This window comes from Arabidopsis thaliana, chromosome 2, assembly GCF_000001735.4.
Source record: "Arabidopsis thaliana chromosome 2, partial sequence".
NCBI classification, from domain to species: domain Eukaryota; kingdom Viridiplantae; phylum Streptophyta; class Magnoliopsida; order Brassicales; family Brassicaceae; genus Arabidopsis; species Arabidopsis thaliana.
The window spans coordinates 9101244-9113898 of NC_003071.7; the positions used below are offsets into that span (position 1 = coordinate 9101244).

Genomic DNA, 12655 nt, shown 5'->3' on the forward strand with positions numbered 1-12655 from the left:
AAGAAACTAACAAGTGAAAGAAAAAAGGGGTAACAGATTTTGCTATCAAAGGGGTAACAGATTTTGATTTTTAACTGTTACGATTTTATTTTATTTTTTGAGGTCAAAACACAGATTTTTTATGCAAACCATTTTTGCCCATCCAAAAGATACACATAACAATGGTTTTACCATACACAACAAAGAACAAACTATGGACAATAAAGACAAAGACAACACCTAATCTTAAGAAGACGAGAGAAACATACTTGGACTGTGTAAACAACAGAGGCTACTTGATAGTGATGTAGCGGTTTGTCCCGTGCCTAGCCCAATAGTCTTTAAGATCAACAGGACACGAGAGATCATATCCTTCTGCTGATAAACGGCTGAGTAATCTCGAGAAAACGTTTCCGCTCATTTTCCTACCGCCCATCCGAGAATGCCTCTTGTTTGGCATCTGCGGTAATGGATACTGGGATAAGGTGGTTGTGCAGCAAGACGATTGCCAGCCGCCATTTCCCCATTTGTAACACTGACGCGTAGAGCCTGTGCACGAACACATGGGTACAGGCATTGTCGTCTCATCGAAGGTGACTAAGTTCAAACCGACATCTTGACTGTCCCAATCTGTTCTAGATTTCTTTCCAGGAGCAGGAACTCGACGGTTCAGATCTTCACCCACTTTTTTCACCTTTGATAGTCCCTGCTTGTTCTCTTTCTTCCTTTTGTTCACCACCTTCGTGTTTGTAACCTCAGGCGGAATAGTTGACAAAGGGAAGACTTCAAGTTTGTGGGGTTCCCCAATACCAAAACAATCATCTCCATCAACACACTTCCCACCAGACAAAGCAAAGTTGAGACTATTTTCATGGTGTTGAAGAGCAGCATAAGCATTATCTCTCTCTATCAAAGCTTTATCTCTCTCAGAAAGAGCTTTGTCACGTTGCTGAAGCGCTTCGTCCCGAGCAGCGACAGCTTCCTTTTTAGCAGAGACAGCTTGATTTCTTTCATGTACAGCAGCGTCTCTCTCAGCAAGGATGGACATGATCTTCTTATTCATCACCAACGCATTATGTTGTTCCTTAATCTGATGCTGGGGAATCATATTCCACTGTAACAAACATTCTTTGCTTATATAACTTCAATCACACTAACAAAAACATATCTTTAGGAAACCAAAAATCTTAAGTCTTACCATAGATTGTGCACCTTTGAAGTAATCGGGCTTGAACCGCGCATTATCATACTGACCACCATTCTCCATAACTCTTATAATCTTCAAACAGTGAAACACCGAACCAATCAAGCTTCTCCTCCAAACACACTCAGCAACAGTGAAACCAAATTTCAAACATTGTGATTCGATCTATGAAAACAATTGAAGAGTAAGAATTACAAGCAGATATTAGCACACTGAACTCGCAATTCACTATCTTCAAACAAAATCAAAACTTCTCGAATTGATCTGCCAGTTAGGGTTCCGCAATTGATTCAGATACCAAAATCAATCTGAGCTAGTCAGAGAAACAGGTCTTAAGGAACAATTTTACGAAAATTGGAATAAATTAGGTCAAGATCAAAAAGGTCGAATCAATCTAAACCTTCCATGACAAGAGATTATTCCGCGAAACAATAGAAAACAAGGGTGAAACTGAAATTATAAACCCTAGAGATACAACACATTCAAAATTGATTAACAAATAAATTAAAGAGAGGAAAAGGCGCGAAAGCTTACGAATTCGATGAGCTTCTGGAAAAAATCTGGGCAAAATGGATAATTGATCGAGAAGAAAGATCCAAAGGGTAGAGAGAGAGAGAGATAGTGTCTCTGTCCGCGAAGAAGCTCAATGTACTTACTTCGTCATTTACCAAATTACCCTCTTCTCTACTACTAAACAAGAGAAATCAAGGGTATACTCGTCTTTTTAAATATCCTCTTTCAGTTACAATAATGATTCATTGTGGATTTAAGCATATAAATAGAGAAGAGAGAAATCTATATCACTTTCCATCAATGTGTGATATTGTAGTACTTAAGAAATCATAATCTGTTTAACAACATGAGTTTATGTATGAAAGATAGGCTCACAAACATTTGAGAATGTTTCAGGTAAAGCTATGGCTTCTTCTCGTTGTTTATCTTCTTAAGCTTCATTTATTCATGTAGATAGAGAGAGTGTGATCAAGCGTAGAGATCAATGTTCCAAAACTTGGCTGGTTGGTTCGTGCGGTATTTCCTCTCCATGCTTTTGATCACTTCCATGTCCTCTTTCGATAGTTCGAAGTCGAAAACCTGAAAGTTCTCTTCCAATCTCGCAGGCTTTGATGTCTTTGGTATCACCACCGTTTTTCTCTGGATTCCCCACCTCAGGACAACTTGTGCCACTGTCTTTTTGTACTTCTCGGCCACATCCTAAGAATTCAGATAAACGCAGTCCTTTTTTAATTGTCAAAGGTTCAATCCAAACTTTTAAGGTTTAGAGGATGGGGCTTACTTTGAGAACTGGATCATCCAGGCATGACACGGTGCCAAACCACTCGGCATTGGCTGTGGCACCTCCGAGAGGAGTATGAGCAGTGACACAGATACCATGTTTCTGGCAGAATTTGACAAGAGAATCACGTTGGAAGTAAGGATGTGTCTCGATCTGATTCACAGCAGGTTTGATCTTGGAGTAAGCCAAGCAATCTCTCGTTAGAAAGACATCATAGTTACTGCAAAAAACCTAATGGTCAAAAAATTCATATATTGGCGACTAAACAAGAGAACTTGTAATGATAGTGAGAGAAGTTGAACCTGATTCCAATGCTGCGGACTAAACCCATAGAAACAAGCTTTTCCATGTCGTGCCATGTAGTTTCCAGAGAGATGGTCGTGTCTATGTCCAATACCCCGTCATCGCCCAAAGCACTATCGGTTGTCCCTACTCCTGCAAAGCATATATAGAAGACACTTAAGAAAACTTGATCTCAGTCAGTGAAAAAGGAGGACTTGTAATAAAACGAAATGCAATGGTCTCTGACTCTAGACTAATAAAACGCTAATGAGGCAGAGGCCTCACCGGTGTGTTTCGTTGCTACGGGAAAATGAACGAGGAAGAGATCGAGGTAATCAAGTTGAAGTTTCTTGAGACTGTCTTTGCAGGCCTCAATGACATGGCCATGGTCTGAATTCCATAGCTGCAAAAAACCAATTCAGATCACAGATCAGAGCTTGCTCACATTAAATTGAGATCATAGCTGTATAGTTTTCGATTGGACCTTGGTTGTAATGAAGAGATCCTCCCTCTTAACCAGACCAGTCTTGAATGCTTCTGTAAGAGCATCACCAACTTCGGTCTCATTCCTATAATCAGCTGCACCAAGGAAAACGAACACACCAAAATCAAGACTTAAAACAACGCAAATCACACAATAGAATTAAAACAAAGCTGAACTCTGTCTATAATAAGTAACAAGTTAAAAGCTATTATAGAACAATCTGTCATCAATACAGCAATAGAATCTAGATCATTCTATGATTCCAAATACTTAGAACTTCAGAATCAGATGCAAATAAAGATGTACAGAGAGCATTTACTTTAGATAACAAGTTTATAGAGACTATGAAAAAAAAAACAAATCTTAAAGACATATTTTCCAAGAAAGATTCCAACTATCAAAAAGTTAAAACAAACCCAGTATTCAAATCACATATTTAGACAAACCAGAAGCAACAAAGATCAGAAAGAGAAGGTTTTGAGAGAACAAGTGAATACCAGCACAGTCGAGATGGCGATAGCCGATCTTGATGGCATTGAGGATAAGGTCTCGAATCCCTTCCTTCTCCATTCTCCATACTCCTAAGCCGACGATCGGCATCTTGAAGCCACTGTTCAGTGTTATCTCCATTTCTTTCTCTGCTTCTCTTCCTGAATCCCTGATTGGGTAAATATCTGCTCAGATTGAGAGTTTCTCAGTGTGTGTTTTTAGTAACGCACACGTTATATAAAGGGGCCATGATTCCTCACTACTTTAGGCCCAATAATCCAGAACCGTTTATTTATTAGGCCCAGTACAGTTGATGCGAGAGGACAAACAAGAAGAAACGTCGTTTAATCAGAGGTCCCCTTTGCATCTTTTTTTCCGGCGAGTTTTCAATTTTGTAAAGTTCTAAGCTTTGGTATGTTTGTATCGATATCACTATTATAATTCGATGATTGTAGAATTTATGATCGGAATCTTTTATTCTGTGGAATTCCGGTGAGTGGTATTGGAACAGGTTTCCTAGGATCTTAATGGGCTTGTTTCAAAAGGTGTGATATTGAAACTTGGAGATGGTTCTTCGTATTTCTAGGTTTCTTTTCTTCTGCTCAGATTCGAAATTGGAGTCTTAGGTTTTCTTAAAAAAGTTGAAGTTATCTGATATTATATTCTTAAGCTTCATTTATTCATATAGATAGATAGAGAGAGAGAGTGTGTGTGTGATCAAGCGTAGAGCTCAATGCCCCAAAACTTGGCTGTTTGGTGCGTGCGGTAATTCCTCTCCATGCTTTTGATCACTTCCATGTCCTCTTTCGATAGTTGGAAGTCGAAAACCTGAAAATTCTCTTCCAATCTTTCAGGCTTCGATGTCTTTGGTATCACCACCGTGTTCCTCTGAATTCCCCACCTCAGGACAATCTGTGCCACTGTCTGTTTGTACTTCTCGGCCACATCCTATGAATTCAGACAGACAAAAGGTTTAATTATTTAACTGTTTCAGTCCAAACTTTTAAGGTTTAGAGGATGGGGCTTACTTTGAGAACTGGGTCATCCAGACATGACACGGTGCCAAACCATTCGGCATTGGCTGTGGCACCTCCCAGAGGAGTATGAGCAGTGACACAGATACCATGTTTCTGGCAGAATTTGACTAGAGAATCGCGTTGGAAGTAAGGATGTGTCTCGATCTGATTCACAGCAGGTTTGATCTTGGAGTAAGCCAAGCAATCTCTCGTTAGAAAGACATCATAGTTACTGCAAAAAACCTAATGGTCAAATAATTCATATATTGGCGACTAAACAAGAGAACTTGTAATGATAGTGAGAGAAGTTGAACCTGATTCCAATGCTGCGGACTAAACCCATAGAAACAAGCTTTTCCATGTCGTGCCATGTAGTTTCCAGAGAGATTGTTGTATCTATGTCCAATACCCCATCATCCCCCAAAGCACTATCGGTTGTTCCTATTCCTGCACAAGGCTTACATGTTACAGCTTATTACTCTGTGTGCCAATTGCTAGAGACTTGAGAAAACTTAATTTTCCAGCCAGTAACAAGGCTGAAATGCAATGGTCTCTACTCGAAACTGATAATATTCATGAACAAGGCTGAAGCCTAACCCGTGTGTTTTGTAGCTATGGGTATATGAACGAGGAAAAGGTCGAGGTAATCAAGTTGAAGTTTCTTGAGACTGTCTTTGCATGCCTCAATAACATGGCCATGGTCTGAACTCCATAGCTGCAAAACCAAGACAGAGAGCATTCGATCTGAAATGAACTGATATCAAAGGTATGTAGTAGTTTAACTTAAAGCCGTTTGGACCTTAGTCGTAATGAAGAGATCCTCCCTCTTGACAAGACCTGTCGTGAATGCTTCTGTAAGAGCCTCACCAACTTCAGCTTCGTTCTTATAATTAGCTGAACCAAGTAACCCCAAAAGATACTCATAAATCAGGATACAGAACAAAGCAACTCACTCACATGCAAAGAAACAAAAACAATTGTCTGTGATACAGCAAAGACTTAAGATCATTCTACGATTCCAAATTTCCAAATACTTAAAAACCCAAATCTTAAGACATAATTTCCAAGTAAGATTCCAACTTTCAACAAATTAAAACAAAACCTAATATTTTATTCACATATCCTGACAAACCCGAAGCAACAAAGATCAGAAAGAAAAGGTTTTAAGCAGTGTTAAGTTATACCAGCACAGTCGAGATGACGATAACCGATCTTGATGGCATCGATGATAAGGTCTCGAAGCTCTTCTTTCTCCATTCTCCAAACTCCTAAGCCGATGATCGGCATTTTGAAGCCACTGTTCAGTGTAATCTCCATTTCTTCTTCTTGCTTCTCTCCTCAATCCGTGATTGGGTAGATATCTGCTCAGAATTGAGAGTTTCCCAGTATGGTAAGTTGGTAACGCACACGTCAATATAAAGTGGTCATGATTCCTCACTATTCGAGGCCCAATGGGCTAGTACCGTTTTTTGTGAAGCCCAAACTGTTTTACAAAGACATGAATCAATACGCACCGTATGGGTATATATATATACAAGCAACGTTATCACAGGTCCTCAAAGTTTGCATCTTTACTTGGGTTGTGTCTGGAATCAATTACTTCCTAAAGGTAATTTTATTGGTCGGGCAGCTCAATCGGTGGTTTCTGAGTTCTTATTCTTCTCTGATAATCTCAAGACGAGCTTTTAATTTTGTAAAGTTTTTAGCTTTGGTATTGTTTGTATCGATCCCACTCTCAACTTTTGATCGGAATCTTCTGTTCTGGGGATTTCCGGTGAATTGTTTAGGAATAGGTTTCCAAGGATCTTACTTGGGTTTGTTTCAAAAGGTGGGATTTTGCAAGTTGTAGATGGTTCTTCGATTTTGTAGGTTTCTATTCTTCTGCTGAGATTCGAAATTGAGGTCTTAGGTTTTTGATAATAGCTTGTTTAGTTATCTGTTAAAGTCACTAACTTTGATGTTCCTTCCGGTCGGAATTGTTGGCCACAATTGATTATTGAAACCCTTAAATTAAAGAGTGCCCTCTTTTTCTCTTTTATGATTTGGATCTCTTGTAATTGACTTGTGTGAGGTTTCTTTTTCTGTAGGTTGCCATTTGTTAACTTACTCTGTTAGTCTACTACCACCAATAACTATGGTAAGTGTATTCAAAGCTTTCCTTTTTAACCGTTAGTCTTCACTCTAGCTTTTATATCTCGCACCCTTGGTTTGTTTGTCTAAACCTTTGGAATTTAAACTCGATGCAGTTTTTCGATGGATACCATTATCATGGAACAACCTTTGAGCAGAGTTACCGGTGTTATCCGGCATCTTTTATCGACAAGGTTTGATTTCATCTCTCTACTTTTAGTTTAATTCCCTGATAAGTGAATCTGAGAGTGCTCTTTTGTAATGTTAGAATCTTAGTCGTTGTCATGTTCTACTAAGTAAGTTCTATAAGAAAGCTGAGATCTAGTATCTAATTTCTATTTCCTTTTCTCTTCCCTGCAGCCACAACTTGAAAGTGGTGACAAGAGTAAGTCTTCTATCTAGACACCAATGTTTGTTTCCATCTGTATTGTTCAAGCCTGAGGTTTTAATTTGTGTTAATTCTATTTCAGTTATAATGCCACCATCAGCCCTTGATCGTCTAGGTATGCTCCTACTGGTTTTCTCTTTTGGATTTGGTCTAATATTTGTTTAACTTAGAAACATATCAAATCGCTAATATTGGGGACTTTACAGCCTCTTTGCATATTGACTATCCGATGCTGTTTGAGCTTCGTAATGCTGGAATTGAACGTGTTACACACTGTGGAGTCCTTGAGTTCATTGCAGAAGAAGGCATGATTTACATGCCATATTGGGTAAGAATCAGTTTCCTCTTTGTTTGTGAATCGAAGTACTCTGGATCATGTGGACTTACCAGACTGATTGTTTGCTTCTTTGATATAATCCAGATGATGCAGAATCTGCTGCTGCAAGAAGGAGACATTGTGAGAGTTAGAAATGTCACTCTTCCAAAGGGAACTTACGTTAAACTACAGCCCCACACAACAGACTTCCTGGATATATCCAACCCGAAAGCCATGTGAGTCCGACTTATTTCTACCCTCTTGTATTTGAGCCCTCATATACTTTCCCACATCATGTTGTTTATTGCTTAGAGAATGTATTATTATATCTAAGTTCTTCCCGTTTTCTGGCTCGTAGTTGTTTGATGTCACTCTTTTTATCTTGTTCCCAATATTCTTTACTGATAATTGAGTGAACGTTGCAGCTTGGAGACTGCTTTGAGAAATTATTCATGCCTAACTAGTGGGGATAGCATTATGGTTCCATACAACAATAAGAAGTACTTCATAGATATAGTTGAAACAAAGCCTGCTAACGCAATCAGCATCATAGAAACAGACTGTGAGGTTGATTTCGCACCTCCCCTCGATTACAAGGAGCCTGAACGTCCCACAGCACCTTCTGCAGCTAAGGGTCCGGCAAAAGGTATCTATCCATGGACATGAAATCATCAGATGGACTTACTATCAGCTTCAAGTTGTTAGATTCTCATGTGTTCTTTTCTTTCCAAATTTCACAGCTGAGGAGGTTGTGGATGAACCTGAACCAAAGTTCAACCCTTTCACCGGATCTGGAAGACGGTTAGATGGGAGACCTCTTGCCTATGAGCCAGCGCCAGCCTCTAGCTCAAAAGGCAAACAACCTGTTGTCGCTAATGGTAATGGACAGTCATCTGTAGCAAGTAGCTCAGAGAAAGCTACACGAGCTCAGGGAAAGCTTGTATTTGGGGCTAACGGAAACCGTGCTCCAAAAGAAGCTGCTCCGAAAGTACGCATTCAGAGTTTATTGATAATTGACAAAACAAAAACTGTAATGGAATTGAGAGACAAATGCATATGATTGTTCATCTCTTAATTTTTTTTTTCAGGTTGGAGCTGCAAAAGAGACAAAGAAAGAGGAACAAGAGAAGAAAGACGAGCCCAAGTTTCAAGCTTTCTCTGGGAAGAAGTATTCATTGAGGGGTTGATCAACTCACACAATGGGTCTACTCAGTCTATTTATGACCTCTCATGTTGTGTACTAAAAATACAAGGAAAACAAATAAGTGAATAAATCTCTGGCTCCTCTTGACGCGGCTTGTTTTCTTTATCAGATTCAATGCAACTTTCTACAATTCTCTGCTCTTTTATATTCTTACTGTAGGATATAAGATTCTGAGCACCTCACTAACATAATGTGTTCATGAATAGCAAGCCATGCTCTGTAGCTCTTTACCAATGAACCAATGACCAAAGAACATAGATGAGAAAGATGCTATGTCTGAGTTATAATATCCTCAACACATCTGTGATCTCTGGTTTCTGAGATAACACCGAAAACACTTTTTACCATAAATACATTTCTCGAGTTTTACTCAAAAAGAAAGATATAGAGACGAAAAGAAAAGAATATCTTGTTTTTCTGGGGATTTTCTGTGATCAAAACCAATTTTACAAAGATGCTTATGTGTGTCACCTTATTGCATAATGGCTCTGAGTGCATCCTTCACGTATTTATACTTGAATTCAAAACCAAGCTCTTTGGCTCTTACAGGTAATACCTTCTGTCCCTCCAGAACTACAGTGGCACCTTCTCCGAGCAAAGCTTTGAGTGCAAAGTCAGGAACTGGTAGCCACGATGGTCGGCTAAGAACACTGCCTAGCTGCTGGCACATTTCCCCAAGCCTAACCGGATTCGGCGCAGTCCCATTAATAACTCCTGCCAACAACCAGCACCAATAGCATTATGCTTCCCTTGACCTATTCTTAAAAGGTAACATAGAGGACAAGTATGTATGTTGTTACCTTTATAAGATGGATTAGTGAGGGCCTCGTAAATTAAGTTCACCAAGTCATCCACGTGAATCCAAGAGAACCTACACAATGAATTATGGAAATATGATATGATCTTCAAATTCGTAGAGAGACATTCAATAGATAACCAGAAAAAGCATCCAACGTTTACCATTGTTGTCCGGAACCCAGAGGTCCTCCAGCAAACATTTGGAAAAAGGGTATCATCATGGCTACAATGCACAAAAAGACTTTGGACGATCAGCAGAGTATCTAAGTCCTTCACAAACATATTACATTAGCGTGTGGGAGCAAATAGTAATACGCACCCAAAGCTCCACCGTCTTTGCCAAGAACAACACCAATGCGGATAAGTGCCACTCTAACATCCTTATTTGCTTTCAATGCAGTTCCTTCCCATTCTCTGCAAACCTAAGTACACAAGTACATGTTTCATTTAAGCAGCAAATTCTTTGAACCTAGAGTTAGATCGACATCTATCACCGCTAAGTTATGACAGTATTTTCAGGGTCCTAGACTACCAAAAAATTCAGAATTTGCAAGGGAATTAATTATAAGACATTTACCTCTGCAAGATAGTCCTTCCCTGATGGACTATTTTCGTCGAATACTCCTGTCTCACTAGTACCTGACAGTTTAAAGAGCCGCGTTAGAATTCGTGTTGGCATGATCAGATTAACGAATGCAAACTTCGATGGCTCCGCAGATAGGATTGTAACAAACCATAGTAACCAACAGCCGTGGCGCTAACTAGAACGGTAGGCCTAGCTTCTGCTGGTGAATTATTGATTAAGTCAACAACCTTCATGTGGTTAACAAAAATGAAACTTTTTAATTAGGAAATCTCCTCAATATGTGAAGCGTGGAGCCACAATCCAATGACAAAAGACAGTAATCACTAACTTTGGAGGTGACACGGATCCGGCTGCCCTTAATCTCTTTCTTGATCTGCAAAGCAAGCAAAGATAAACTTACAGAAAAGAACAAACACAAACTTTAGAGAAAGGTGCAAGAAGAAACTAACCTCGGGAGACCACCTTGTACTAATAGGCAGTCCTGCCAAGTTCACAACAGCAGTAGAGCCTTGTACACAGTTCTTCCACTCCGATTCTTCTGCAATCACAATACCTGGGAAGTCCTTGGCTGAAGAAGACCATTATGAAGAAGAAGATGAGTCAGATAAAAGACTTTAGAACATAACTAATCACATATGATCCTTATAAAATAGAAGTAGAGTAGTCATTACCTTCTTACCAGGAAATATTTGCTCAGCTTTGGATTTAGAGCGTGTTAAGACCCGGATAGCGTGGTTATCTGCAGAATGAACATTGGTGTCATGACTTGAATACCAGTAGAACTCATAAGTGTTAAGAAAAAAAAGTGAGTCTTTATACCAGCACGAAGTCTCTGAACCAATCGTCTCCCTATGAATCCAGTTGCTCCAGTTACTGACACTGTCATCTGACTTTCCTGAATTGAAAAAAGAAAACCAAACTTTGAACATTCTCTATCAACTAAACATTTTAATTCTCAAACTCTTAACTATTTTCATACTTGTAGCTTAAAAAGATACTACAATACAAGTCTTCCGGGTGAAGAGATTGAAATGAAATACCTTCTGGGAACTACACAGAACCATGAATCTCCTTGTCCCTGGCATCTAAAAACCAAGTAAAAATCCAAAATTTGATCATTCATGAGTAATCAATCACGCAACAAATTAAATGAATGTTAACATAAAAAAAACAAAATTTGCATACGGAGAACGAACGAGGGACTAAAAGAGCAGAAGAGAGAGCGAAGGAGGAGGAAAGAGACGTTGGTGAGCAGAGAAGCTCCATCGTTTCGCTGAAACTGATCGTTAACAGTGAGTGGTGGAGACACATATACGTCGTATTTTGCACGGAGACAACTTAAAGGCCCTTATTGGGCTTTGTTGATATTCATTATTAAGGCCCATTTAGTCTTATTTCTGGTCCATGTGTTTAATCTTTGATTGAAGTCTGAGAGACGGAGAGGAGGAGGACGAGAGTGTGTGAGAAAGAGGAGATGGCGGCGATGCAGTGGTGCGGCGCGATGACACGACGGATTATGATGACGCAGCGAACATCTGCAGCTCTGAATTGTTCGGCGAGGTATTCATCGTTATCTCCGGCGTGTGCAGCTCCGGCGGTATCGGAAATGGATTTGTGTGGGAGAGGAGATAAGAAGACGAAGAAAGGGAAAAGATTCAAAGGATCGTACGGGAATTCGAGAGGGAAGAAACAGAAGATGATTGAGAGAATCAAAGACAAGCTTGAGCTTCCCAGGTCTACTCCTTGGCCTCTTCCTTTCAAGCTCATCTGAATCTCTTGTTAGGGGTTTTCTCCTCTTTTGCCAACAACAAAAATGTCGCCTTTAGTGGCGGTTCTCTCTGTATACTTTTTGTTATGAATCATTGAACTTGTTTGAAATTGAAATTGGTCATCAATATTTCCTCTTTTACTGGTGAAGTAGCTTCACTTGGGATCAGAAATGTAGAGAGTGTGAGGTCATAAGCTATATAGATAGCAACACTGTGAATTGTTTGATTGGCTTTTCCTTCTTTCTGCGATTAGAGATTCAGTGACCTTAGACCTTTCAGGTGGTTGTCTAATTAGTTGGTTGTAGGAAGATTATAGAACTGAACTAATCTGATGCTTTGGTATGAATGTTTTTGCTGAATCGCTTGGATGAATCGATGGTTGAATGTAGGATAAGCAAGATATGGCTTGAGAGACTAGTTTTGACTCTCAGATTTTGTGTATTTATATGACATGTTTGAAAACGCACCTGGCATATCACATTGGATAATGGTTACAACTAGTTTGATTTCATTGGATGTTTTACATGCAACTTAGATTAATAGAAAGTTTTATTATCTAGTTTGCTATTATCTTGGTTGAATATCTAGTTCCAAGATGTTTGAATTAAGTAAAATCAGTGACGATGATCATAGATTGCTCTCTGAAATTGGATTCTAACAAATTCGACAGATATTTTACTTTTTCCTTTTTAGCCGCTGATAATGATGATCATCAT

General features: G+C 39.3%; 6 protein-coding genes across 14 annotated transcripts; 2 read left to right on the forward strand and 4 right to left on the reverse strand.

Annotated features, from left to right (window-relative positions):
• Positions 1-33: 33 nt before the first annotated feature.
• Positions 34-1898, reverse strand: BPC4 (basic pentacysteine 4). Of its 2 annotated transcripts, none has more exons than NM_127696.4 (3): positions 1718-1898; positions 1178-1348; positions 34-1093 (listed from the first exon to the last, which is right to left on the reverse strand). In NM_127696.4, the coding sequence occupies exons 2-3, from the start codon at positions 1244-1246 to the stop codon at positions 272-274; spliced, it is 891 nt and encodes a 296-aa protein (NP_565503.1). In that variant the 5' UTR covers positions 1247-1348; positions 1718-1898; the 3' UTR covers positions 34-271. The 2 variants fall into 2 exon arrangements, with proteins under 2 accessions (NP_565503.1, NP_850012.1); NM_179681.2 differs by having other exon boundaries at positions 70-1093; positions 1178-1258; positions 1718-1803.
• AT2G21250 (NAD(P)-linked oxidoreductase superfamily protein) lies at positions 1893-3944 on the reverse strand. Of its 2 annotated transcripts, NM_127697.3 has the most exons (6): positions 3741-3944; positions 3244-3338; positions 3045-3162; positions 2780-2912; positions 2478-2697; positions 1893-2395 (listed from the first exon to the last, which is right to left on the reverse strand). In NM_127697.3, exons 1-6 carry the CDS (start codon positions 3871-3873, stop codon positions 2165-2167), a joined length of 930 nt encoding a protein of 309 aa, NP_179721.1. In that variant the 5' UTR covers positions 3874-3944; the 3' UTR covers positions 1893-2164. The 2 variants fall into 2 exon arrangements, with proteins under 2 accessions (NP_179721.1, NP_973503.1); NM_201774.3 differs by having other exon boundaries at positions 1938-2697.
• Positions 3945-4339: 395 nt separating this feature from the next.
• On the reverse strand, positions 4340-6137 carry AT2G21260 (NAD(P)-linked oxidoreductase superfamily protein). 2 transcript variants are annotated; one of them, NM_127698.3, is made up of 6 exons: positions 5933-6137; positions 5548-5642; positions 5346-5463; positions 5063-5195; positions 4761-4980; positions 4340-4680 (listed from the first exon to the last, which is right to left on the reverse strand). In NM_127698.3, exons 1-6 carry the CDS (start codon positions 6063-6065, stop codon positions 4450-4452), a joined length of 930 nt encoding a protein of 309 aa, NP_179722.1. In that variant the 5' UTR covers positions 6066-6137; the 3' UTR covers positions 4340-4449. The 2 variants fall into 2 exon arrangements, with proteins under 2 accessions (NP_179722.1, NP_001324853.1); NM_001335737.1 differs by having other exon boundaries at positions 5346-5642.
• Positions 6138-6302: 165 nt separating this feature from the next.
• On the forward strand, positions 6303-9032 carry UFD1 (ubiquitin fusion degradation 1). 5 transcript variants are annotated; one of them, NM_127699.5, is made up of 10 exons: positions 6303-6357; positions 6836-6885; positions 6995-7072; positions 7239-7263; positions 7349-7381; positions 7473-7594; positions 7688-7818; positions 8008-8228; positions 8323-8570; positions 8671-9032. In NM_127699.5, the coding sequence occupies exons 2-10, from the start codon at positions 6883-6885 to the stop codon at positions 8767-8769; spliced, it is 960 nt and encodes a 319-aa protein (NP_565504.1). In that variant the 5' UTR covers positions 6303-6357; positions 6836-6882; the 3' UTR covers positions 8770-9032. The 5 variants fall into 5 exon arrangements, with proteins under 5 accessions (NP_565504.1, NP_001323741.1, NP_001323742.1 ...); NM_001335739.1 differs by having other exon boundaries at positions 6303-6576; positions 8671-9018; NM_001335738.1 differs by having other exon boundaries at positions 6536-6885; positions 8671-9018.
• On the reverse strand, positions 8893-11533 carry SULA (NAD(P)-binding Rossmann-fold superfamily protein). 2 transcript variants are annotated; one of them, NM_001335740.1, is made up of 12 exons: positions 11356-11533; positions 11211-11255; positions 10990-11065; positions 10850-10909; positions 10620-10738; positions 10499-10543; positions 10319-10397; positions 10162-10223; positions 9904-10006; positions 9747-9807; positions 9587-9657; positions 8893-9500 (listed from the first exon to the last, which is right to left on the reverse strand). In NM_001335740.1, the coding sequence occupies exons 1-12, from the start codon at positions 11479-11481 to the stop codon at positions 9259-9261; spliced, it is 1089 nt and encodes a 362-aa protein (NP_001324767.1). In that variant the 5' UTR covers positions 11482-11533; the 3' UTR covers positions 8893-9258. The 2 variants fall into 2 exon arrangements, with proteins under 2 accessions (NP_001324767.1, NP_565505.1); NM_127700.4 differs by having other exon boundaries at positions 8996-9500; positions 11356-11464.
• Positions 11534-11554: 21 nt separating this feature from the next.
• On the forward strand, positions 11555-12354 carry AT2G21290 (30S ribosomal protein S31). Its single transcript, NM_127701.3, has one exon. The coding sequence runs from the start codon at positions 11645-11647 to the stop codon at positions 11939-11941; it is 297 nt and encodes a 98-aa protein (NP_565506.1). The 5' UTR covers positions 11555-11644; the 3' UTR covers positions 11942-12354.
• The last annotated feature ends 301 nt before the right edge of the window (positions 12355-12655 follow it).